This window comes from Suncus etruscus, chromosome 17 (genome assembly GCF_024139225.1).
Source record: "Suncus etruscus isolate mSunEtr1 chromosome 17, mSunEtr1.pri.cur, whole genome shotgun sequence".
NCBI lineage: Eukaryota > Metazoa > Chordata > Mammalia > Eulipotyphla > Soricidae > Suncus > Suncus etruscus.
The window spans coordinates 59,214,006-59,240,256 of record NC_064864.1 but is presented as its reverse complement, the minus strand read 5'-3'; the positions used below and the strand labels follow the sequence as shown (position 1 = coordinate 59,240,256).

Sequence of the window (26,251 nt, the reverse complement as noted above, 5' to 3'; positions counted from 1 at the left end):
TGAAACAGAATAGCAAATGGCCTCCCGGCCCAGGCTGGCCACTGACGTCAAGCCCGCTACATCTGCAGGCATTCGGCTCCACCATAGAACATTTAAAACTCTTTGGCCAGGGAAGAGGATTTAATTAAATTGCTTTTGATTCTGGGGCAGGGTAGCACCACTTTATTTATTCTGCAGGGGAAATGGTGATGTCAGCGGAAATTTTGGGAGGCAAGGATGCTTCCCTTCTTTATGTCTTCATATCTCCTCCCACCCCGACTTCCAACAACCACCATTTTTGATAAAGTCTCCCCCACCAGACATTCCATCTTGTCATCTGTGGAGTACTCCTGTCCTGAGAACCTTCCCCAGATGGAGGTGTGGGTGCACTTCCCTGCTTTGAGGCTTGTTTAAGGAGGGAGAACTATTTGCTGGACTTGGGGTCCCACTGGGTCTCTCCTGCAGCTTCTGGGAGGGCCAGAGAGAGGCTCAAGGACCCCAAGGTAGGAATGGGTTAGATGGAGCAGCCAGGCCAAAAGCAACCAGCTTAGCTGCTGTTCCCCAGGCTGCAGTGGGGCAAACAAACAAACAACAAAACAAAAAACTCAAAAAACTACCAAACTCAGGCCCATCCATACAAACACAGAAACTGCAATAAAAGGCCCTTGGGGGCTGGAGTGATAGTCTAATGGGGAGAGTGTTTGCCTTGCATGAAGCCAACCCAGGTTCTATCCCAGGCAACCCATATGGTTGGCCACCAGGAGTGCTTCTTGAGCTCAGAGCTGGAAGTAAGCCCTAAGCCTAGCTCAATGTGGCCCCAAACCATCATCCCCACAAATGAAAAGGCCCCTGGGGTGGTGAGCAGAAGGCTTGTTTCCCTTTTATGAGAATGGGTTTTCAGTGAGCTCTTGGAATCAGGTGGGTCTGGTTCTTTAGGTGGCCTTGGGTTCTCCAGCAGCTGCTGGTGTGGCCGGCTAACTGTTTCCACACTTGGGGCCACTCTGCCACGGCTTGAAGGCCAGCAGAGAGGTGGGAAAGGCCGTCCCCATCAAATGCATCTCGGAACAAAAAGGTGGTACATTCCTTTGCCTGTTGATGGTTTCTCCGATCTGTCCAGTGTGCCCAGAAGCCTGTTACCCAAATGAAAGCTTCAGGCTGAGCAGACCCTTTAAGCTGATAGGAAACCAGCCCCGCTTCCCAGTCTGCTGCCCTACTTAGCTCAGCCCAAATCCCACACCGGCCACGTGAAGGAAAGGCCGCAGCTTTATTTACACAATACTAAATGATTTATCTGAACCCACGCAGGCCCCGGCCTGTTTCGAGAAGAACCATTTCTCTGGTGGGTTTTGCCAACCCGCCTTTCCAAACCATAGTGGCTTCCCTCCTGATTGAGGGGTTGGAGGGAATCAAACGCTACATCCAGGTATTGGGATGCCCTCGAGTTGGCGCATAGGCAGTTAGCATTCTTAATGAGCAGAAGGTTTTCGTCGCCAGAAGTGAAAACATTCAATTAACTCCAAATGATAGAACAGGACAGTAAGCACCTACGAACTCTTAAGAAATATCTATTTTGCTTTGTGAGTGAGGGGTAAGGCGGGGAACGTGACCTCAGCGGACTCATTAAGGAACTGGTTTTGAACACAATTCTCTGTTACCGTGGACAGAAAGAAACCAAAAGAAATCACAAAGCATGGGAGAGGTTTGAACACACAGGGCATTCAGGAAGGCCGTGCTAACACTTGTTAAGTTAAAAAAGAAAAACAAAACCCAAATCCTTTTATATAATGCCTCTTCTCCTTTTTTAAATGAGGTTAGTGAAGCATTTTCCACAAAGTTTATTTCGAGTAGCTCATCCTTAGGACTTGGCCATATTTATAATCATATCTGGAATCTCACACAGACAAGTCATGTTCTTGCAGGTGCTGAAATATTCATGTTCTCTTTACATACTGGGGTGGATGTGGAGAGACCCCGTCAGACCTTTCGCGTGTAGGAGGGCTGCTTTTGGCAGCACAGATACTAAAACTGAGAGGATACAGAAATGCTTACACAGGCCGGGGGACAGGAGGTCACCACGAAATGCCAGGGCTCACTTTGCCAGAGAATTCTGGGGAGCAGGGGGCTTGGGGAAAGGCAAACCATGATTTCTTACAGCCAGTAATCAAAGTTGTAAAAAGTAGATAGATATTGGGAAGACTCAGGTGAGGAATAGTCATGGGTTAATATACATAAACAGTGCCTTCTCAGAGAAACAGGGCCAGGGCTAAATCTGCTTCCTGAGTAACTGGTAGGAAGCACCCAAGATGGTACTCAGGCAAGGAGACATTATCCATTTGGTCTGGGTAGGAATGGGGTTTGGTATGCTGGAGCTAATAGCTGGCTCTAGGCCTCAGTTTAGTCTGTGTTTTTTGTTTTAATCCTTGGCCATCACACAAGGACAATTTGGTGATAAATTGCAAACAGAATCGCTGCTTAGATGCCCTGTGACTGGTTCCCCAGGGCCTCTCCCAGATGTTGGCCCAGCATGTCTAAGGGACAAGGAAGGTTATCAAGGCCACTTGGGCCAGTAGAAGACATTACCAGAAAAGGAAAAAAATAGTCACCTTCCTCCTCTCAAAGACAAATGTGGACCAAAACAAGCCTAGGAAAGGAAAGCACTCCCCATCTGTGCAGGAAGAGGATCTGTGCGGCTGCTGTGTGCACCAGCGGAGCCGCAGGGAGGGAGAGAAAGAGAGAGGGTCACTCAGGGCCTGTCATCGCCTGGGATGATTCATGTGACCATTTTGTCTTAATTACTCAGAACAAGCCTTTGATGCTGTTTATCAAGGAAGAGCTGATACATCAGTGACTTCGGAGAGAAAGAGTGATGGCCGTCAAAATGGTGATGACCAGAATGGTACCCAAGATGACAAGCAGGATGCGATTCTGGATGATTCTAGAAGAGAGCAGAGGAGAGAAGAGATTATATATCGGGACTCAGAACATCCTGACAAACATCAGCTCAGACCATTTTGGCTTTTCGAAGGAGAGCTCTGAGGGGATTACAGTAAGTAGTGTGTGCTTACACGTATGGTACATGTTGTGGCACATGAGCATATATATACACATGTATTTCATACATGTACATGCATGTGAGCTGTATGCATATGTAGGTGATCACACAGAATTTGAGTTCCATAAACAACTTCACAGAATTTGTCTTGTTGCCTCAAGAGATGCTGACAGTCAGGCAAAAGCCAATTGAAAGGCTTGCAAGGAAGTTCGGAGCCCTGTATTGTACCTGTAAGTGATCAAGGGCCCCATGCAAACTTCTCTTTTTAATTTAAAAGATGAGATATGCCTTAATTTTTTTTCTCATTGTTTCCTGGTAAAGTAAAAGACTCCATGCAAATATATGTCAGTAAAATACTTACCTGTACAAAAAATACCCCAGGAAAAGTAACAGAGACTCAGAAAGAGAAGGACAGGATTAAAAAGCAAGTGTCAAACTTGCCATTCAGGCTGTGAAATTGTCATCTGTCAGTGATTAAGGCTCACGTTTGGTAATGCCAGGAGGAAATATTACATTTGCTCTGGAGAAAAATAACATCCCCTTTTCCAAAGAAGCCAGGATGGAAATGAGAAGGAATAGAAAGTACCCAGGGGGGCCAACACCCACTCTACCAAATGCTGATGGGAGCAGGGAATAAGGAAGGAACAACGAAGGCCCTGGAGATCCTGTTCCAAGCCGCGCCCCCCCCCCCCCCAAGCCCTCCACCTCGCTGAGGAGCTGATGAAGTCCTTTCGGCATGTGTCCCTTATTCTGAACATTAGACAGCCTATAGAGAGCCTTGCAGAGAGCGTCTACATTAAGTTGATTTTCCCACACTGTGCTCTAGCAGGGGCTGCATAGGAGTAGAAACAGCAGCTGGCCCGACCCCTTGGTATCGTCCAAGCACAAGGCCAAGGTCTAGTCAGGGGCACTGCAGGATAAATGGGTGGGGTGGGGCGGAGGGGGGGTCTAGGAAGAAGCTGGTGGAGTTGGGAAGTCCCAGCCCTAACAGAGCCCCAGCCCAATCCCCAATCTTGGTGAAGAAATCTTTGCAAGGTGTCTGCAGCTTCCTTGGCAAGATGGCGACACCCCACGGTTTCTGTTAGATTCCTCCTGCTCCTCCAAACCACAACAGATTGCTGGAGATGGTCCCCACAGAGAAGCCCACTCCCTCATGGGGCCCTTGGAAGGACCTGCTCCCTCTGCTCCTGACAGGTTACAAAATGATCGCATTTGCTGACACGTCTTCCGCAAAAATGCTTTAGTGCCTGCGTCCACTTGGCTGGAAGGAGATGAATGGTCCACCCGGCCCTCATTTATCACGGAGGCTCCACGGAGATCTGTCTGCTGATTTCTTCCCTTCCTCACTAGAAAGGCTGCGCCCCAACATTAATTCTTCTGCGATGACAGCTAATTCGGATTTAACAGGCCCTATTTACTCAGTAGGTGGGGAGGGTCTCTGTCCCCCCCAAATAAATAAATAAGTACAGGGACTTCACAGCTTGTTAAAGTGAGGCTAATTATGAACACTGATCGGAGGTTCTCGCTGGCTCAATTTAAAACCCGAATTGATTTTCCTCTCCCCACCCAACCCCCCTTTCCTCTGGAAGGGCACGCGGCTTCAGAACAGAACAGTCCCTCCGCATCCCTTCTGCCCAAGACACTGTCAAAATCTCTATTTACCACATCATCTGCATCAGGCTTGCAAAGGGAATCAGCAAAATTGAAACTCAGCAGCAAAACAGATTAAAAGCATAAAAAAACTCTTTAAAATTCTGCCGCCAGTAATATACGGCAGTGGGTCTCTGGGTTGACAACCATTTTATTTGTGGGTTGAGGGCCCCAAGGCATCCATGATGCTAATTTATGAAGGATTAACTGTGGGTGTTGCTTGTTTAATCTGAGGCACTTAGAGAAAGGAAAGCGAAGACTTCGGGAACCTCAGCCCTCCCTAGGGTCTCTTCACAGGGAATTCCAAGGCAAAGAGGAATGGACCCCCATTCCTGGTCCTTCCAAGGAGCTCACACAGGCCAGTCATGCCCTTTGAGTTCATGTGTACAACATGTGCAAACACAGACACATATAGTCCAACTCTAGGCCTCCCTGCACTGTGGATTAGACACCCAACTCCCATCTCTCAAGGGTCACTGCAGAGCCTGCAGTCTTTGCTTCTTCAGCCCCAGGACAGTGGAGGGGAGAGCTGTCATCTTGCTGCCAAAGCCCTCCCCTAAAAAAAAAAACAAACAACAACAACAAAAATCCCAAACCTAAAAACAACCTTCTTGGGAGAAGAACCTTGAGCAGCAGAGATCATTTGTAGGAAAATCTCCAGGAATCTGCACGTCCCAAGTTAAAAGGTGAAAGGAACCTTGCACCTTGGGACCTTGCACCAAGGCATCTCTGGAGTGTGGCTGGTGGAGAAAGGGCCCTGTCAGAAGTGGAGAGGAGTTTGCTGGAGGCTTTTCTCCTGGTTTCACTGGCAGATGTTTGGGACAAAGGGAAGTCAAATGGAAGTTAAGTTTGATGTTGCAAGCCCAGCAACCCAGTTTTGGACCCCAAATGTGTTGGGCAGACATAGCCCCTCTGAGGACCAGATAAGAGAGTTGCTGGGGCTTGGAATGGAGGAGAGGACGGAGCCAGCCGGAGGGAAACAAAGGCTGGCAGTGGGGGGGCCCATCTGTGAGGAGGCCTGGATGCTGCCACAGCCAGGGCAGGTACTGCTTTAGGCAAAGCAGAAAAGAATGCAGAGCTTGGAGAGAATGCGAAAAGACCAGGAAGAACGATGCCCAGCCAGGGAGCCCACCCAGTGGAGAAAAGTTGGGGGCCAGTCCAAAGTAACTTCCCCCTAACTTGGGGCTGGGAGGGCTTTGAGTTCAAGCGCAAAGGTCTGCATCTAGCGAGCTTAATCTCCCTTTTGAAAATGCAAAGTGTGTTTACCCAGTAAATAATTTAAGAAAGAATATACACTTGAAAGAAGACATCCATTGACACAGCGGGCTAAATCGCCTCCAGGCAGAAACTTGCGCATTTGCATGCTGCATTCTATTAGGCAAGCCACTGTGGCTTTAAAAGAATGCAGAGCCAAATTAAAAGGAATGCGAGCCCGAAACATCAAGGATTCTCCAAGTTTACATTATAAATCACAGTGCTGTTGATACAAGATGAATTAACCATTTACTTTGAGGCTGAACTCACGAAGTATTGTTGAAAATACTGATTCCAGCCTGGAACCCTGGGAATGGGGATCTTGTCACTGCCAGCCTCCCCACCTCTGGATACAAGCTCCAGAGTGTGGCGGGTGGGAATTTAGGCCAGGAATCTTAGAGACTAGGGCCGGGTGGCAGTCAAGTGTGGCATCTGGCAGTGCTCTTTGTGTGTGCCGGTGGAGCCTGGTGGGGCAGGTGCTCTCTCCTGGTCTCCAGGATCCAGTAGTCTCAGGTTGCCCTTCTCTGTCCTTGGTGTTCATTAGAAAGAATCAGGAGATCTTTTTGGGTCAGGGATGCATAAGCCAAAAGGTTGGTTGTCGCTCCCTGGGGGAGGCATATGGTTGACTCCATGGCTGGCATCTGGGAACAGTATGCGCAAGGTACAGGAGGGTGGGGATTGTCCGAAATCCTGACATCAGGGTGATCCCTGAGTCATCCCGAGCAGGGCCCTAATTCCCTATAGAAGGATTCTCTGGACTCCCAGTAGTCCTGTCTGCAGCCAGTGGGATTTAGGACTTGCTCTTCACTGCAGCAGAAGCTCAGCCATCAAGATGAATGCACCATCACCTGCAACTCTGGCAAGAAGGAGCACCTGGACACACTCCACAGTCCAGGTGTGAAATCAGTTGGCTGGGCGTTCTTTCTTTCAAGAATAGCAGGTTTCTTTGTCATTGTGGTTTTCAAAAGCTGGGATCCTCTTTGGTGCATTTCTTGCTGAATACTCAGGAGCTGAAGACTGACTCTCTCTCTCTCTCTCTCTCTCTTTTTGGTTTTTGGGCCACACCCAGCAGCGCTCAGGGGTTATTCCTGGCTATCTGCTCAGAAATAGCTCCTGGCAGGCACAGGGGACCATATGGGACACCGGGATTCAAACCAACCACCTTAGGTCCTGGATCGGCTGCTTGCAAGACAAATACCGCTGTGCTATCTCTCCGCCTCCCCCTCTCTCCCCCCATATCTCTCTCCCCCCATATTTCCCCCCCCCCTCTCTCAACCTACTGCAGCCATTTATGTTCCCATAAGGAAAGCTAGTCTAAGAAAGAACCTGTTCAGGGGTTAGAGTGATAGCATAGCAGGTAGGACATTTGTCTTGCATGGGGAGGACCTGGGCTCAATCCCCGAATCCCACATGGTCCCTCTGAGTCTGCCAAGAGTGACCTCTGAGGATTCTGGGTGTGGTTCAAAAATCCAAAAAAAAAAAAAAAAAAAAAAAAAAAAAGAACATGTTTCCCTGATTCCCCGAGGAACAGCAGAATCCAAGAATATCAGAAAAAAGGGAACATAATCTTGAAAATACCACGGACCTCTGTGTAGTGGTTTTCAACCTTTACCTACCTGAGAAATGGTATATATCATGAGGTCAAACTTTTGTACTCTATCAGAATACCCTTCCTTCGAACTTATAAATTATACAACAGAAATTAACTTTACATTTCCAAGTCAGTTTGAGTTGTCTTTTTCAGGTTGATTTTTAGGTTGAGTTTTCCCTGATTCTAAATTCTCCCTACCTCTTCCAAGAATTTCTGAGCATGGCTCTCTCCTTCCCCCAATCTTTCTGGTTTGTTTTGGTTTTTGGAGTCACACTTGCCCATGTCAGGGCTTATTCCTGGCTCTTTACTCAAGGGGCCAAACAGTAATCAGCCACATCATCCAGCACTGACCCATCATCGCCCTGCACTTTGCTGTCCTTCCTTCCTTCCTTCCTTCCTTCCTTCCTTCCTTCCTTCCTTCCTTCCTTCCTTCCTTCCTTCCTTCCTTCCTTCCTTCCTTCCTTCCTTCCTTCCTTCCTTCCTTCCTTCCTTCCTTCCTCCCTCCCTCCCTCCCTCCCTCCCTCCCTCCCTCCCCCTCCTCCTCCCTCCCTCCCTCCCTCCCCCCCTCTTTCCTCCCTCCCTCCTCCCTCCCTCCCTCCCTCCCCCCCTCTTTCCTCCCTCCCTCCCTCCCTCCCTCCCCCCCTCTTTCCTCCCTCCCTCCCTTCCTCCCTCCCCCTCCCCCCTCCCCCTCCCTCCCTCCTCCCTCCTTCCTCCCTCCCCCTCCTTCCTCCCCCCTCCCTCCCTCCCTCCCCCTTCCTTCCTTCCTTCCTTCCTTCCTTCCTTCCTTCCTTCCTTCCTTCCTTCCTTCCTTCCTTCCTTCCTTCCTTTTCCCTTTTCCCTTCCTTCCCTTCCCTTCCTTCCCTTCCTTCCCTTCCTTCACATGGTGTTGGTACTCATAGGGAGTGATTGCAGTGCCCACATCTGGTCATGGTGCCCACTGGGGTTGCATACTTTAGCTGCAGGGTTTGCATATGTGCTCTCTGAGGATAACATCACCCCCCAGGGTGTTGCTTTTCTTTTCAACTGTGGCTATCATTGGGGAAGGTGTCCTTTAGTTGCAGTGCTCATGCATACCATGCCACAATGCCATCTGAAATCATGGGTGGTGCTAGGGATCCCAGTCAGCAGATTTGCCAGCACCATACTCGGCATACATGGGGACTGTGACTTCATGATTGCAAGGCAGGTGCTATGGCCACTGAACTCTTTTCTGGCCCCTAACTGTGCCTCTTTCTGATCACAACAGTCACTATAGGCTTTTATGGTGTCCTCTTCCGGTGCAGATTTATCCAATTAAGAGTGGAGCTTTCCAGGGTCTCTAGTCCTTTGTCTTTTATATTTTATGACAGAGCCTGGCACAGAGAGTCTCCATTAGCCTCTTGCTGAGTGCCTGGAGGAGAGGCTCCCATGAAGGCTCGGAGTACTGGTCGACCTGGTTTCCAAGGGCAGCTTGTAGACAAGCACAAGCACTGGAGCTGGCTCTGAGCATTCTCCCATTAAGGATGCCGACTGTGTCTCTTCCCTTTTACAAGCCTGCATTCATTAGCCAGAGAGTGCACGACACTCTACAGGTTCACTGCCCCATCCTGCCTGGCTGCCTAGGCCTGAATAATGATGCCCCACCTTTGGGGTCTTACAGAACAGACACAACTGGCAGGACAATTAGCAACCCTGAGAGTACCAGGTAAACTGTGCAAAAGAGCCTACACTCAGGGGTCTCTCTGGGAACCTTCCCAAAACAAGGGCCAGGGAAAAGTTCTCCAGATTAGAGACTGAACACAACATGGGTATGGAAGGGGAGGGCACATTGGGGAGGGAAGAGGGCTCAGCGTGCTCAGTCTTGAGCACACGTTGGAAGGAGGAAAAATTATTTCCAAAATTGACTGCATGGTCAGTTCTGAGGCAGAGCTGTGTGATGGGGATGCTGCTGCCTCTGTCCGCAGGTTGCCCAGTCCTCCTGAGGGATAGGGTAAGGTACCCATTGCCAAACCCCAGGCTTTCATTCAGGTGGTCACTGCTCTCTGACAGCACCAGTGGCCTTGGTAGGCCAGGCCTACTAGCTCCCTAGCACCAAAGTTTGTGCGGAAACTGGTGTATCACCCAAGCTAGAGGATTGATGCTCCCTCAGAAATCAAGAGAAAGATGACATGTAAAGGGATTGACTGGGCATGACTGTGGGAACATTGGGAGCCTGAAGTTACTGAGCATCAGAGAGAAGCCTCTAGAGTGAAAGGGAGCCAAGAGCAAGACTGACAGATGGGGTCTGAACATGTCATTTGAAGCCCTGGATCCCACTATGTACCTGAGAGGGGACAAGTCCCATTTAACTTTCCCAAACCTTCCTTCACTTCTACCATCCTCATTGGACTAAGACAGGGAGTAATTTCCACAGGGAACCTCAGAAGGTGACATTTGAAAAGGGGGCATTTGCAGCTGCTATTTGTTAAAGATCTGGAGATAAATCCTGGGGCGGGGTTTAGCAGGGTCGAGCAAAAGACAATATGGATGTCTTTTTTTTTGGGGGGGGGGGTCACACCCGGCAGTGCTCAGGGGTTATTCCTGGCTCCAGGCTCAGAAATTGCTCCTGGCAGGCACAGGGGACCATATGGGACGCTGGGATTCGAACCGATGACCTCCTGCATGAAAGGCAAACGCCTTACCTCCATGCTATCTCTCCGGCCCCCAATATGGATGTCTTAAACAAGTAGAGACACCGGAAAAGGCCACATGAGGTCCAAAGCAAAGATTGGTATAATGCTTGTCACAAGCCAAGGAAGGAATGCCGGGAGCTATCAGGAGCTGGAAGAGGTAAGTTGAACACTCCTGCCCCAGCATCTTTGGAGGGAACTCTGTTTAGCTGATTACAGAGGAGCTTAGACTACAAGTCTCCAGAACCATGTGAGAACTCATTTCTGTGTCTTTAAGCCTTCCCGGTGAAGATCAGTGCCACAACTTGGAGCTGGGCAGCCCACCTGATCTGCCATGACCAGGAGGGTGCTCTGTGTCTCTATGCCTGGCCTGTCCAGAGCCCATGTTTCCAGGCCTGGGTCTGATCCTGGAATCCTGCGGAAATGGGTCCTGGGTTGGGATGGGGCTGAGGTGAGCTGGAGAAGTTTTGGTGGCCCCACACTTTCCAGAGGAGTAAGGAGACAGGTGCCAGGAGGTCTAGGTCAGCAGCAGCAAGGATAAGTCACTACCTCATTTCCCAATTTCCAAAGGTCAAAAGGTATTACCAAACCTCTTCTAGAAAAGAAAGGTGAGAGAGTAAATGCCTGAGTGTGAGGAGCTTCTGAGCCAAGTACCACAAAGTGAGAGAAACTGCTTTGGATCCTGGGTCCTGGAAGACTGGGGCCAAGGAGGTGGAGTGGGGAACTGTTCACTCTTTCACAAGTTTTGGGTCCAATGCCCTTTTTTTTAATGGTGTAGGCTTTCTCCCCCACTGTCCTAATCTGGATGTTGGAGATAAATGTCTTCTCTCCATGGAAGTCACTCTTGGCAAAATAAAAAGTGGACAAGCCCTCTGGGTTAGTCTTCCAGTTAATGAGAATGTCCCATGCTGAACACTGATCTAGTTTGCTGATCCTCTCTGATCCAGCTGTCCTCTCTGGGTCTGGCTCAGCAGCCCTATAACAGGAAACCAGGGAGATGATGGCAGCAGTGGAAGCAGACATGAACAGTCATGCCACAGTCACTGCAGCTCATGGCAACTGGGCATTTGCTATATCAGATGCCATTTTCCCCTTTTATACCTTAATCTGTTGAACATGGAGTTACCCTATGAACATACCCTATGAACCTGCTGCCACTTCTAATTTTACAGAGGATGGGCCACAGGTCACCCACCTCAGCAGTCCACAGTTCCACCCTGTGAAACATACGTAATACATACATTTGCACCAGCATTTCCCAGCCTGTTTGAAGAATAGACAACTTTGATATCTATATCTCCATCTCCTTCAAAGACTCAGTTACTGAGTCTATAGGTTCATTCTTTGTTGACTATCTGGAGTGATGATGCTCCTCGGTACTGATCACCTGAACACAAAGTAGGTGATTCTGATCAAGCTCACCACTCTGCACAGATAGCTGTCACCTGTGCTCTCGAGCCTTGGGTACATTGGCTGTTATGCTTGTAGGTCAATGCATGATCACCTGACACTTCCCCAGGCTAGGGAGCAGAAATGATGGTAACTGTCCTCCATGGGATTCATGTCCAGTGAGTGTCCCTGGTCCACATGTTAATTTGCTCTACATCGCTGACAGCATTGAGGGGGTGCACATTAGAAAGATGGTGAGTGGCCAAGGATGGCAGTAAACATATGTGTTATAAACAACTGCTGGGGGCAGGGAGGAATCATCTAGCTGCACAGTGGCATTATGGGAAAGAACTAAAGGCCTGACTAAAATTTCAAGTGTGAAGAGAAAAAACTTGATGGGGGTGGGAGCAATAGTACAGCAAGTGGGGCACTTGCCTTGCATGCAGTATACTCAGGTTCCCATGGTGTCCCCCAATCCTGCCAGGAGTGATTCCTGAGTGCAGAGCCAGATATAACCCCTGAACATTGCCAGGTGTGACTCCAAAACAAAAAACAAACAAAAAAAATTCAATGGGTTGTAGAGAGGACACATCATAAAACAACTCCACCCAACAACGAGGAATGGGCAGTCTGGAGGAAAGAGGGGCCTCCTGTTGGTGCTCAGCTTGGGCACAGTGTGTACTGGTTCCTCTCAGATATGTGGTCCACACCCCACAAAGCTATATTCACCACTTTGCAGCAGGCAAACCCCCGAGAAGGCCTCCACGGACTGGAAGAAGGAAACAGGTCAATTGGCATTTCCTGAGAGGGAAGGGTGGGGTGGGTGAGAGAATGAAGTCCCCAGGCATATGCAGGGCAAGCCACATCTTCTGCTGGGGGTCATTGCCACTGGTCAGGGAAATAGAAGGAGCTGGTCAGGAGTAGGGCCTAAGAGGGATAAGTAATGGGTGGCCATTCTTCAAGGGCACTAGGAAAGGCCACTCCCCATGGCCATGGAGGCTCCAAATAAGGTCAATTCACAATTTTTCCATCAATTCATAACTGTGTCTACCCGAGAAAATGCCCACCTTTACACCTGGGCTTCCAAGAATTTCAGAAACTTGGTTATCAAACAAAGGGCATTTCTGTGTGGCCACTGACTGTGATCTCTGACTCAGGATCAGGAAGCGGGTAAAGTAGGCACTCCCCTTTCCCCAGAGTGGAGAAATTCAGGTGAGATGAGCCTTGGCCTTCTGGTCCTACCCACATCTGAGGTCCAGCCTTGGCCCAAACATCATTCAACCAGGATCTTCTACAAGGGCAAATCTCTTAGTCCATAACTAATGTATTGTAAAGGGCCAGGGAGAGGGCACTGAAGCCACAAAAAGGAAAGAGAAGGAAGGAAGGAAGGAAGGAAGGAAGGAAGGAAGGAAGGAAGGAAGGAAGGAAGGAAGGAAGGAAGGAAGGAAGGAAGGAAGAAAGGAAGGAAGGGAAGGAAGGAAAGGAGGGAGGGAGGGAGGAAAGGGAAGGAAGAAAGGGAGGGAGGGAGGGAAGGAGGAAGGGAGGTAAGGAAGGAAGCATGGAAGGAAGGGAGGAAAGGAGGGAGGGAGGGAGGAAAGGGAGGGAAGGAAGGAAGCATGGAAGGAAGGGAGGGAGGGAGGGAAGAAGTAAGGGAGGAAAGGAAGGAAGCATGGAAGGAAGTAAGGGAGGAAAGGAAGGAAGCATGGAAGGAAGTAAGGGAGGAAAGGAAGGAAGCATGGAAGGAAGGAATGAAGGAGGAAGGAAGGAAGGAAGGAAGGAAGGAAAGAAGGAAGGAAGGAAGGAAGGAAGGAAGGAAGGAAGGAAGGAAGGAAGGAAGGAAAAAAACAGAAAAAACCTGAACTGGAGGGATTGTCCATGGAACCCATTTTTGAGCCATGGAGAAATCCAAGGTAGAGGTACCATTCCTTGCCCATCTCTGGATATTCTGCCCTCCAGTTTCCTGGTCTTCACAGAAGATAGTAAAAATTTGATCTCCTAACTGGCTACTAAAGGTGGCCCTAATCACTAACAGAAGGCAAGTACCTTGTGAGCTAGCCAATGGCTGTGATGCTGGTGAGGATACTTTTTGTTTGTTTGTTTGGGGGCCACACCTGGGGACACTCAAGGTTACTCCTGGCTCTGCACTCTGAAATTGCTTCTGGTTGGCTCAAGAAACCACATGGAATGCAGGGGATTGAACCCGGGTTGGCTGCACGCAAGGCAAACACCTACTTGCTGTGCTTTTGCTCTGGCCCTCAGTGTGAGGATGCTCTGAATTTGAGGTCCAGCACCGGGTGCAGTGTGTGTTCTGGCCATGAGGTGCCAAAAGATGGTGAGCAGTTGCCAGGAAAGGGAAAAAGTTGGGTGGGTCTGGTAGATCCTGACTTGCCCAGTAGATACCCTTCTCCCTCCCAATGCCCAGAGAATAGATCAAGGTTCACCCCTTAGAATGAGGGCTCTTCCCCAGGTAGTGCCTGAATCTCCTTCCCAACTTCACTTAATATTTAAAAAACCTCCAAGTGTGTCTATTTAGGTGAATTGCCACGAGTTCCCTTTGGGGACCAACATGGACTGATACCCAGGCAGAGCCAAGAAAACCTCACGACCTGGCAACCTTTTCATGCCCCCCTCCCCACAATGTGGAACCAACTATGCCATGCATAGAGGGCGAATGTGCAAGTTCCTTCCAAACAATAGGATATTTCCATCCCACTCATTTCTTTGTAGCCAATGTGGGGAGGCTTCCAAACTTAGGGCTTGGTGCCCCTGGGTTGCTCCCACAGCCAAACGCAGTGGATGGAGGGCAGAAGGGCCCACTTTGTTCGAGGGAAGAATTTTTACACAGAGCCTTCTTTTGTGAAAGCGGAGGTAGGTCCAGCAAATGTGCCCAAATGTGACCCAGGTCTCAGCTCTCCCTGCAGCAATCCAGAGCCTATTTCTTTCTGTATACATTTGGTTTTTCAACTGCTTTCATGCCTAGAAAACAATCATAGCGGAGGCCATTTCTGAGATGGCACTAAAAGAACCTACTTGGAGACAGATAAAAATAATGAGAGGCTTGCTGTCAGGAAAGATTTAGAAAATATCACTGGCATTATTAAAATTTAATTTTTACTCGGCTTTTTGGTTCCCCTCTCCAGTGATAATGAGCAGGACTGCACACCTCTGCCTTGCTAGTACTTGTTTTGTGCAATAAATTCAGCCTTCCAGTCTGAAGACATTTCAGACCACAGTTTTGACTGCTATAGGCTTATTTTTTTGCCCTGTGCTGTGGCTTTGAGGCTTCCTATAAAAACCAGTTCATGAGATAATTTTCCACAAGGCCAGTGGAACTAATAAAAATCAATTTTGCCCAACTGGTTCAGAGAAAGCTTGGGAATAACCAAGGCAGAACTGGACAAAAAAAAAAAAAAAGGTAGGAAAAGAAAAAAAAATATCAATGTACTCAATAATGGTTTACTTGATAGAGAACTATCAAATTAACTGACAGGGGACTCCAGATGGTAGAACTTACTGTCTGGTTGAAAGAGACCATCTCTTAAAGGTCCAGGAAGAGACCAGCTCTTTAAGACCTTTAAGGTCCCGACTAGTGGCCCAACCTATTGGGGTGCAAGATTTTATCAAGAAGTTTCCCAAACTGCTCCAAGAGGCTTGTCCAGACCCTTTCTTGTCCCAAAAGCTGCTTCTGTGAATGGCTGGTCTGACCACAGGATTTGGGGCTTAGAGACTCATCACTGTCTCCCCAGGTACTAATTTCCTTCCTTGCCCTCCTCAACAATGGTCTGTATGACCCCATATTTGGGCTTTCTTGAAATGGAAGGAGGATTCCAAGGTGACACCTGTTTTATAATCTGGAAGTCAGAGCAGAGGCTGGTGGCATGCAGAGTGTCACACACATTGTACCACTGAGATTCTGCCATTTTAAGCAAGTGGACATGTCTCTAGACAAATGGCAAAGTTCTACACAGAAAGGAAGAAAAGGCTGGAAAAGATAGCACCAAAGTGCTACAATGGAACTCAGGAAGAGGGGCATGTTCTTCCTCTCTTTATGCTTTTCTATGTTTCCTTGAATATAGTCTTTATTATCATAAAAATTACATTTTGGAGGGGAGGGGTTGGGTCACACCCAGTTGTTATTCAGGAATTACTCCTGACTCAGTGCCCAGGGATCCCTCCTGGCAGTATTCAGGAGACCACAGGGCTTCCAGGGATCAAACACAGGTCAGCTGTGTGCAAGGCAAATGCCCTATCTGCTGTACAACTAGCCCAGTCCTAAGAATTAAAATAATGTTAAATAAAGAAATGACTATAGTGGGGGAAAAGCATATCTTAGATGAGTTGCATGTTTAGCTCCAGGCCACTTTACTAAAGTAAGCTCATGTTTTCCCGCATACATGTGACAATTATGTCTACTAAGTGCTCTATAACATTAGTTCAAAACAAAAACCCTAAAGTACAGGGGTGGGAGAGATAGTGGCTGACCCAGGTTTAATTCCCAGCACCCTGTATAGTGCCCTGAGCCCTTCAGGTGTGATCCCTGAGTACAGAGCCTAGAGTAAAATGTAAGTATCATGAAAGTGGACCAAACCTCCTCTCCAACTGTACAGAAAATAATTAAAGAACACTCTCTTGGTCTGGAGCAATAGAGCAGTGGTAGGGCATTTGCCTTGAACATGGCTGACCCAAAACGAACCTGGGTTCGATCCCTGGCATTCCATATGGTCTCCCAAGTCAGGAGCAATTTCTGAGCACATAGCCAGGAGTAATCCCTGAGCATCACTGGGTGTACACCCCCCCCCAAAAAAAAGAACACTATTTTGTTCAAAAATGATAACTATTATCTGAGCTTCAGGAACTTGTCATCCTTCTGTTGTATGTCTTAGAAAACATACAGTACGTGCCCGGAGAGATAGCACAGTGGTGTTTGCCTTGCAAGCAGCCAATCCAGAACCAAAGGTGGTTGGTTCGAATCCCGGTGTCCCATATGGCCCTCGTGCCTGCCAGGAGCTATTTCTGAGTAGACAGCCAGGAGTCACCCCTGAGCACCGCTGGGTGTGGCCAACAAAAAAGAAAAAAGAAAACATACAGTACCTGTGAAGCACAATACAGTGACATGTAATAAAATAAGTAATGACTGCAATCGGTTACATATATGAAAGCAAAAGGAAATGTGCGAGGAAAAGAAATAATATTAAAAATTAAGTTATAGGAGGCCGGAGAGGTGGCACTAGAGGTAAGGTGTCTGCCTTGCAAGTGCTAGCCAAGGAAGGACCACGGTTCGATTCCCCGGCGTCCCATATGGTCCCCCCAAGCCAGGGGTGATTTCTGAGCGCTTAGCTAGGAGTAACCCCTGAGCATTAAATGGGTGTGGCCCAAACCCCCCCCAAATTAAGTTATATATATTTTTGTCCTGAGTATTTCACATAGATTATTCAGTCTTCATAACAAACATGAAACCTAGTTCACAGCACTCCCATTTTCCAGAGGAGGAGACTCAAGTATTAGGAATCCCTTTGTCCAAGATTATGTAGATTATATAGATAGTCAGTGCAATGTAAGGATTTAAACTCAGGTCTGGTTTGAAGGCCACAGGCTGTGCATACAAGTGTATGAGCTGCGTGATGGTACAATTTTCGTTCTAATTCATTTGGCACTTGTCAAAATAAATCATGAATATCCATATTTGCTCTTTCTTTTTCCCTTAATGTTGTAGATTCTTTGATGTTTAAGTTAGATGACACAGATTACAAGAGAAAAAAAAAGAAAGTTGGTATAGTTCAGAGGAATGCAGTAACACGATACTGTCTCATATAAAATGGATGCGTTGAGTGATTCCAGGAATCCAATAATATATCAATATCACTATCTGATTTGATATTTGATAATTTTCAAAGAGAAATTCACTAAAATGGAATTAATATGCAGAAGATCCTGAACAAACTTGTTCCTAAAGATTCAGAGGTGATTTTTATTCATCCTACTCAGCATCAAGACAGCCAATTGCTTACCCAAATAAATGAAATTAAAAATAAAAAGTCAAAAGTTGTAAACAGCATGGATGTCAGTAAACCAATTTTACAAAAAGAAAAATATACACATAAACCTAAAAGAGCTGGGAGAGACATGTATTAAGAGGATAATAATGACTGAGTCTAGCTATTATGATCATAGTGATTAAAAAAAAAGCAGCAAATCACAATGGTTTCAATAAAAAATTGATGAAGAAAGCTGATTTGCCACACTTTTCAACTTGGGGTAATGAAATATGAATTAATTTTACAATCTGAATAAAAAGCCACAATTACATACAACAGTCACCAAAACATCACCTTTTTTCTTGCATAAGATGACAAAGTAAAGTCTGAGCTTTGTGGATGCTTGAATTCTGGTGAAATAAAATGCTTATTTAAACTGGCTTTCAATTCTGAATTGATGAGTATAATTACTTCTTTAAATAAATTGGGTTCAGGCTGTTAAGGGGTTCTTATGTAACTTGTCTGCAAGTATCAGAGGTCAAGAAACAGCTACTACACAAATTATTTGGAGAGGGGGAAAACTCCCCCAAACCCAAACCAAAAACCACAATACCCAAGACTGTTAAGATGCTGGAAAGACAACAGTACCTGGTCAGACTGCTAGAATGAGCCAGTGGCCTCTGAAGCTGACCCCATGCACACACAATCAGCAGCTTAGCAGAAAAGTGCCATTCTGTTTTCAAAAAACAAAGCCAGTTCGGATTTCAAGCAGTGCTACCAAAGCAGCTATTTTTAAGTATCTAATTGCATGTGCAGCATCTGGCATTTTGTACACTCCATTTTTGTGATTTTTGCATGATCCATGTTCCACCAGACAAACAAACACAAGGGATTAAGTGTGCGGCCTTGGACTCCTGTCGAATATTCTCAGTTTAGAAATAGTATCATATGCCCAAGAGATTATTCCAGGGCCAAATAAAATATTACCCAATGGACAGCCCTTCAGAGGGGGGACTCCTTGGCAATCGACGAGTGTGGGGATTTACTTCATTTATTAAGCCAGTACACAGCCTCAGATGCGAACAGGCACCGATAGGAAATGACAACATTTCAACTTAAATCAAGTCTGGAGTCCTTAACGTCGACACTCTGCCTTTCAGCAGAAGATCACAAAAAAGCACAAATCTGGGTTTCTTGTACTAATTGGAGAGGTTTTCTAATTTGCTTATGATATCTGCCTCATGTTGGAATCATCCTTACGCTGTCTGAAATGATCCATTTATTTCTGCTCTGTCCACAGTACTTTGGATCAAATAACCCTTTGCTTCCTGGCCCAGCTGTTGCCAAAGGCAGCCCAGCCCTGGGCCACGAAGTTCCTGAGAGTCCCACAGTGAGGGCAACTCTATCTACAGAGAGAAGCCAGCCAGGGGATCAGGAGACCTCAAGGATTCAGAAGCAGCGAGAAAGGATGAAACAGGGCTAAGCAGTACTAACAAACGAAAGCGTCAGTTGAGAGCCGTTTTTGAAAAGACAATTCTGCTTTCCCAGACAGGCAGGCAAAATATTTCTGGGCGTAACCAGCCTATGTCATGATTACTATCAGAATCCAAACTTGGCTCAAAGAAATTTTTTCTTCTAAATTCAGTACCTCCCTTTAGTCTCCCATCCCATCCTTTTTAAAGCTCCACATAAATATTTCTTATTTACAGCAAGAAGGTTTAACTGGCCACATTGGGCAAGGCCATGTTAGTGAAATTACAGATGTATCTTCACTCAGTTTTAACATGCTAAATTCAAAACAGCAACAACATTTCCTTTTGCAGAAGGAAATGCTTTTTAAATCCTGATGCTTATGATTGAGGATGCTGGAAATTGAGGGGATGACCATATCACCCAAAAGCAATATTGGGTAGTGGTGCTATGGGGGTTGAGTGCTGGGCTTTGTGACACAGGCAGAACAAACTCTCAGTCTGACTGACTTTCCACAGACCCTGGAGTGCACGACTGCAGAACCGCCCATGGAGACTCCTTCACTAACTTAAAATAGTTCACATTAAGGTTTCCTTCCTTCCTTCCTTCCTTCCTTCCTTCCTTCCTTCCTTCCTTCCTTCCTTCCTTCCTTCCTTCCTTCCTCCCTCCCTCCCTCCCTCCCTCCCTCCCTCCCTCCCTCCCTCCCTCCCTTCCTTCCTTCCTTCCTTCCTTCCTTCTTTCCTTCCTTCCTTCCTTCCTTCCTCCTCCCTCCTCCTCCCTCTCTCCCTCCCTCCATTCCTTCCTTCCTCCTTGCCTTTCCTTCCCTTTCTCTTTCCTTCCTCTTTCCTTCATTTCTTCCTTCCTTCCCTCCCTCCTACCTTCCCTCCTTCCTTCCCCCTTCCTTCCTTCCCTCCCTCTCTCCTTCCTTCCCTCCCTCTCTCCTTCTTTCCCTCCCTCCCTCCCTCTCTCCTTCCTTCCCTCCCTCCTTCCTTCCTTCCCTCCTGCTTTCCCTCCTTCCTACCCTCCCTCCCTCCTCCCTTCCCTTCCTTCTTCCCTCCTTCCTTCCTTCCCTCCCTCCTTCCTTCCTTCCTTCCTTCCTTCCTTCCTTCCTTCCTTCCTTCCTTCCTTCCTTCCTTTCCTCCCTCCCCCCCTTCTTGCCTTTCCTTCCCTTTCTCTTTCCTTCATTCCTTCCTTCCCCCTCTCCTTCCCCTCCCAACAGCTGGCTGTGGTCAGGACTTACTTCTGGCTCTGCACTCTCGGAGCTCTCCTGGTGGGGCTCACAGAACCATGGGATCATGGGATCTAACCCAGGTCAGTTATGTGCAAGCCCTGTTTTACTATGTCTCTGGTCCATTTTTCTCTCCCATCTAAAGCAACAACCTAGCCTCTCTTTTCCCCTTTTATGCAACATATGATATTTGAAAACATTTCTCTCACATTGCAGAGGTTGCTGAACGGAGGGGGAAAGTATCTTGTTTAATCTTACTTTATAGGAGTTTGCTATCTTATTAGTGAACAGACCCAGAACAGTGATCAGAACAGTCTTCGTGCCCAAGTGGGGGGTGGGAGGGGCGGGGTGGTGGAAGAAAGAGGCTGCCTTCAAGCACCCTGTGGAAATGTCTAAAACAAGCAGAGAGATAGTCCTTTGCCAAACACCATCATAAATTTTTTATTTGGCAGCTAACGTTCTCACTAGTTTTCTTGGCAGCAATTGGGACCTTTAGCAAGAAAGGTGCAGGAGAAAAATACCTTGTTTAGAGATGTTTTCAACACTTTCTGGGATTTTTCAGAACTTCCGCCTGCAGCACATTCTTACAACTCCTGTCTCCAATCACCTGATGAGGAGGTGGTGGGGTTTAAACTTTTTTCTTAAAAAAAAAATAAAAATTTCTATCTCCCTCTACCATATAGTTGTGAAAAGAAGGGGTGGGAATGGGGGAAGAAAGCAAAGAGGCAGAACCCCCTCCCTGAGACCTCTTTCTTCTCTCCTGATCTTATTTCTGATATCCACAGGCCTAGCCTTCTCTGTCTACACAGAAACCAAAAACATAGCAAGTACCTTTGGTGGGGTCCCAATACTACCCATGTTATTTTCCCAGATGATAGTACTAAATGCATGTGAAAGAAGTTGATGATGGGGCCTATTTTTTTTTTTCCAATCGTCCTGCACCAAACAGTTTCCATTGCCTTGGGGCCAGTTAGTGGGCTGACCTGGGATGGACGTTGAGATCAGCACATCCAGATATGGCCTGTGCAGGCAAACTCTCAATGGTAGGGTGAGATCAGGGGAAGAGCTCATAGTTACCCATCTCAGGGGAACCCCAGGCTCTGAGAGTACTTTGAAGAAGGAGGACTTGGAATTCTGGGAAACAAGTGGCTCAGATCCTCAGGGAGTCGAGGAAGAGATCTTTTATTGCAACCACATTCTCAAGACTTGCTACAGCACTTTATACAGACAAGCAAAACTCCTTCTACTGGGGGACTTCCAGCAGTGAGTGATGAGGCTGGCAAATGCAGCCTCCCACCATCAACCCCCCCACAAAAAAAAAACCCAAGCATAAAACTGAACAATTGTTAAGACAATCCAGTTCAGGGCTCTGGATAATGACCAAAGGCCAAAAACAAAGTAAGAAGTGTTTATTCATAGAAAGCTGGCACAAGTTCATGTGGAAATATCCCCACCTCAGCCCCTAGCTGAGTTGGCTAGTATGCTGATTGTACCAGGGTGGGGCTGCCAGAGAAGGCTGACGTGACATGGAACATGGGGCAAACCCATGCCAGTAGCATGTGAGAAGAAGAGAAATACAGTTCTGCTCATCAGAGGTTGTCGTTCTGGTTGGGGCAAGGGACAGTTCAACCCAAATGCCTGGAAATAAGAGAGTCACGGCAGAGCCAGAGAAGTTTTCTAAACAACTCCTGTTGATTGGGCAAGTAGGTATCTGTGCTGAGACCTGAGAAACCCTAGTGAAAAGTGGATGCCAAGGCTGACTTAAGAACTGGCTGAACTTTTTATGTGTTCCTCAACCCATATATAAGTCATTTGGCAGAAGGTGGAAGCCTTACCATTCAAAATTTTTGCATACAACTTCTGCTGGTATGGTCAATAAGTTATATACACAAGGGGGCATTTTAGGAAGTCAGGTTCATAAAATAAAGGAATAACAAGGACAAAAACAATAACTCAGCAGGCTGTAGAGGAGAGAGCTCCCCTAGGTAAGTTACTTACCAAATATCAATTTTTTTGTTTTTTTTTTTTTGGCCACACCTGGTGACACTTAGGGGTTACTCCTGGCTCTATGCTCAGAAATCGCTCCTGGCTTGGGGACCATATGGGATGCTGGGGGATCAACCATGGTCTGTCCTAGGCTAGAACATGCAAGGCAGACACCTTATACCCTGTGCCATTGCTCTGACCCCTCCAATATCAATTTTTATTTGATATTTAATATCAAAACCTTGATATCAAAACCCTAGATGTCCGGTTTTAGACAAAATGTTATGACTTGCCGAAAGAAAGTATAACTTGTACCTAGAGGAGGAGGGTCAGTAGACAGAGAATCACGAAGAGTGGCTCTCATGTTGGACTTAGCTGTCAGAGATTTGAAGGTGGCTATTATAAAAATATTCAAGAAAATAAAAGGACATGGCTATTTTAAAAGTATATTGTCTTGGGGCCAGAGCGATAGTGCAGTGGTAGGGCATTTGCCTTGCACACAGCTGACCTAGGACGGACCTTGCTCGGTTTGATCCCCACTATCCTATATAGTCCCCCAAGTCAGGAGCGATTTCTGAGCTTAGAGCCAGAAGTAACCCCTGAGTGTCACTGGATGTGGCCCAAATCCCCCTCCCCCCCAAAAAAAAGAAAAAAGAAAAAGAAAAGTATGATGCTTCAATAATCTCAACAGATAAGGTAAAACTGTAGACAATTCTAGAGTTGAAAAAATACCAAAAATTCCAGTGAACATCAACTGTTGTCAATGGGTATTATTAAGTCTGAAGAAGACAAAGAAAAATGATTGAAGAATAAAGCCTTAGAGACCCATGTTCTCAAACAAGCATACCAACACATATGTACATGGGAGTTCTAGAAGGAATAGGGAGATAGCAAGTGGCAGGCAAATGCATTTGAAAAAATCATGGTTAAATGATAAAAATCTTGAAAGTAGCAAGACATAAACAAGTCCAGTGCACAGGCAAAATCACTATGATTAATGGCTAAATTTTCATCAGAAACAACAGAGAGGGGCTGGAGAGATAGCACAGCAGTAGGGTGTTTGTCTTGCAAGCGGTTATCCTAGGACCAATGGTGGTTCAAATCCTGGCATCCCATATGGTCCCCTATGCCTGCCAGGAGCAACTTCTGAGCAGAGAGACAGGTGTAACCCCTGAGTGCCACTGGGTGTGGCCCAAAAACCCCCCAAAACAAACAAACAAACAAACAAAAACCGAAAACCAACAAGGAGAGAGATGATAATGGAACAAAATATTCAAAGACATGAAAGATTAGAAGTGGGGCAACCTGTCCACCAAGAATTCTATATCTACTAATACTGTGTGTCAAAAATGAAGATGACATTCTTTGCTAACAAAGAATGAGAGAAATTTTTGTTAGTAAACTTGCCTTACAAAAAATACTATATAGGCTTAGTAGAGGAGCTGGGAAATTTTTCTGCTGGGAAGATTGTAGGTGTTGGAGGAGGCTGCTGGATTTTTCAGTGGTGGTGGTGGTGGTGGTGGTGGTGGTATGTGTGTGTGCGTGCGTGTGCGCTTGCATGCGTGCGTGCGTGTGTGTGTGTGTGTGTGTGTGTGTGTGTGTGTGTGTATGTATGGAAAGGATACTCAGTCCACACCCTTTTTGAGAATATCCCAGATTTTTCAGCTCTATGAGCTCCAAAATAAAATAATGGCTACTGAATCTTCCCAGGTAGTCTGGTCCAGGCTGACACCTCTGTTTGTTTCAGAATGAATGGGGGCAGATTCCCCTTCCTGCATAAACCACAGCAACCCAGCACCACACCCAACACCCTCCTGCAGAAACAACCCAGCTTTGCAATTGAACACAAATAATATGAGCAGTTGAACCTTCTCAGGTAGGACCACTTAATTTTGGGCTGAAAACCATAGGATATTTTTGAGGGTGGCATTTCACAATTTCATATTAGTGTCAGTCCAGTAGTATCAGAGAAAATCTGATGGGGAAGTTCCATAGAAATCTACCAAACTCAGTGAGCCTAAATAGTAACACAGAAGGCTCAGCTAGCATCAATCATAGCCTAGCAAATCCTTAGATACTGAGTTTAGTAACACCATGGAGAGATAGGACAATTATTTCAAATTGACCTTTTGGATTTAAGTTTTCATAATTACATTTCCCTTTGTGTTAAACAAACAATACGAAGTACATTTGTTTGTGCTTGCAAGGGGACAAGCTAAGGTGCTGGGTAGGAAACTGGGGACACTGGTAAAAAAGTGCTGGTGGTGGGATTGGCATTTGAAAATGCAATGGCTGAAATGACTGTCTTATTAACAACTTGCTAAATCACAGTGTTTGAATAAAAATTTAAAAAATACTAAGTAAAATCCTCCAGGCAGAGAGGAAATGATAACAGATAATTCAAACCCACAAAAATATAGCAAAAATATAGACATAGTAAACAGAGAAGCAAATATTAAAGATAATATAACTATATTTTTCTTTCTTCTTTTAATTTCTTTATAAAAACATAAAGGTTGCACAAGTAGTATTTATAATTTGATCCTCGTGGGTTAAAAAATAAACAGGCCAAAAAAATTTTTTGGGGGGCCCAGAGAGATAGCACAGTGGCGTTTGCCTTGCAAGCAGCCGATCCAGGACCAAAGGTGGTTGGTTCGAATCCCGGTGTCCCATATGGTCCCCCGTGCCTGCCAAGAGCTATTTCTGAGCAGACAGCCAGGAATAACCCCTGACACCGCTGGGTGTGGCCCCAAACCCCCCCCCCCAAAAAAAAAGACAGGGAAAACACATACGAAGGAAGAAGGAAGAGGCTGGCCCTGCTTTTATTTTTAAAAAAAGACAAAACACAAGAATGTAGTCAAAGAAAACAAGATATTAATTTTGAAAGAATTGCTTTCAAAAAGAAAGCCAGTAATAATGATGGCATAAAGGGGAGCATTCTGAGAGGCTGTTGGGACCCTCCCCGCAACAGAAGCTGCATCAAGAACAGAATGAAAGAGAGAAGTGAATCCCTAGCATGGTCCTTCTGAGAAGATTCCATTTGCACAAGTCTCTGCTGTGGGATCAGGAAGAGCAGAACTGACTGCGGAGGCAGAACACATCATGGAGTCAGGTCACTGGGCTCCAGAGGGAAGTGTCTGTGGCAGTGGAGGTAGTAGTGGGTCAGAGGATGGCAGTGACCATGGAGATAGGAAAGGCACCCCATCCTAGGAACAAATTTCTGCTGTAAGTCTTGAAGTCACAGCACCCAACGTGGGGTACAGGGAGCACACGGGTTCTCAGAGGCACGGCTGTTTGAACATTGACTGAACTGGGAAGCAAAAGAATGAGAACTGGAGGCATGAGTGGAGCAAGCCTGGGTACTGTCTGTTGTTGCTGGGGCAGTGTCTTGAGTGCACCCCGATCATACCTGGACAACAGCAGAGCAAACTCCCACCTGCATAGTCAAATTAACAGCTATGGCCTTGCAAAGTCCACTGACTGTAAAAAAGCCCACCAGGCCTCTTCAAGTACCTTTAGTTGGCAAGGTGAGGATGCTCAAATCCTTAAATCCAGAGGGTAAGGGGAGAAATGGAAGTACTAGTTATCTACTAAATGGGAGTCACAGCACAGGTCACTGATCCACAGTGACTGAATTGCCTGAATTGCTACCCAGGGCCCAGCATGCACCAAATATTCAGGCACCATGGAGAATGGTTGTTGAAACTTGGGTCCGTAAGGTACACATGACAGTTTCTGGTCAGGTCAGCCAGACATTGACTTCTGTTTGCTGACAGATACCAGTGATACTGGGTCAGAGCCCAGGCCTTCTGGACCTCAGCATTGTAGCTGCTCCAGGATATGTGTGACCACAAGGCCCCAGTAGGCATGCAAGCCCACACAGTCACAGTGCCCTAGGCACTGAATTGGTTTCACAAGTGTGATCATCACTCAGGCCACTTTGTACGCAGGTCTTCATTCCTAACCTTCATGTAGAAAGGTAGAATGAAGAAATGGAAGAATTCATCTAGAAAGGTTTTTAATCATACC

The 26,251-nt window shown here is 46.6% G+C and overlaps 1 protein-coding gene across 2 annotated transcripts in view; it reads right to left on the bottom strand.

Annotated features, from left to right (window-relative positions):
* Nucleotides 1-1,799: 1,799 nt before the first annotated feature.
* Nucleotides 1,800-26,251, bottom strand: part of VTI1A (vesicle transport through interaction with t-SNAREs 1A) — a 449,364-nt gene continuing 424,912 nt past the window's right edge. Inside the window, exon 8 of one of the 2 annotated variants that reach the window (XM_049764530.1) lies at nucleotides 1,800-2,914. In XM_049764530.1, coding sequence (XP_049620487.1) covers nucleotides 2,821-2,914 — 94 coding nt within the window. In that variant the 3' untranslated portion in view covers nucleotides 1,800-2,820. The remainder of the gene's footprint in view (nucleotides 2,915-26,251) is intronic. The other variant, XM_049764531.1, reaches the window with a different exon arrangement.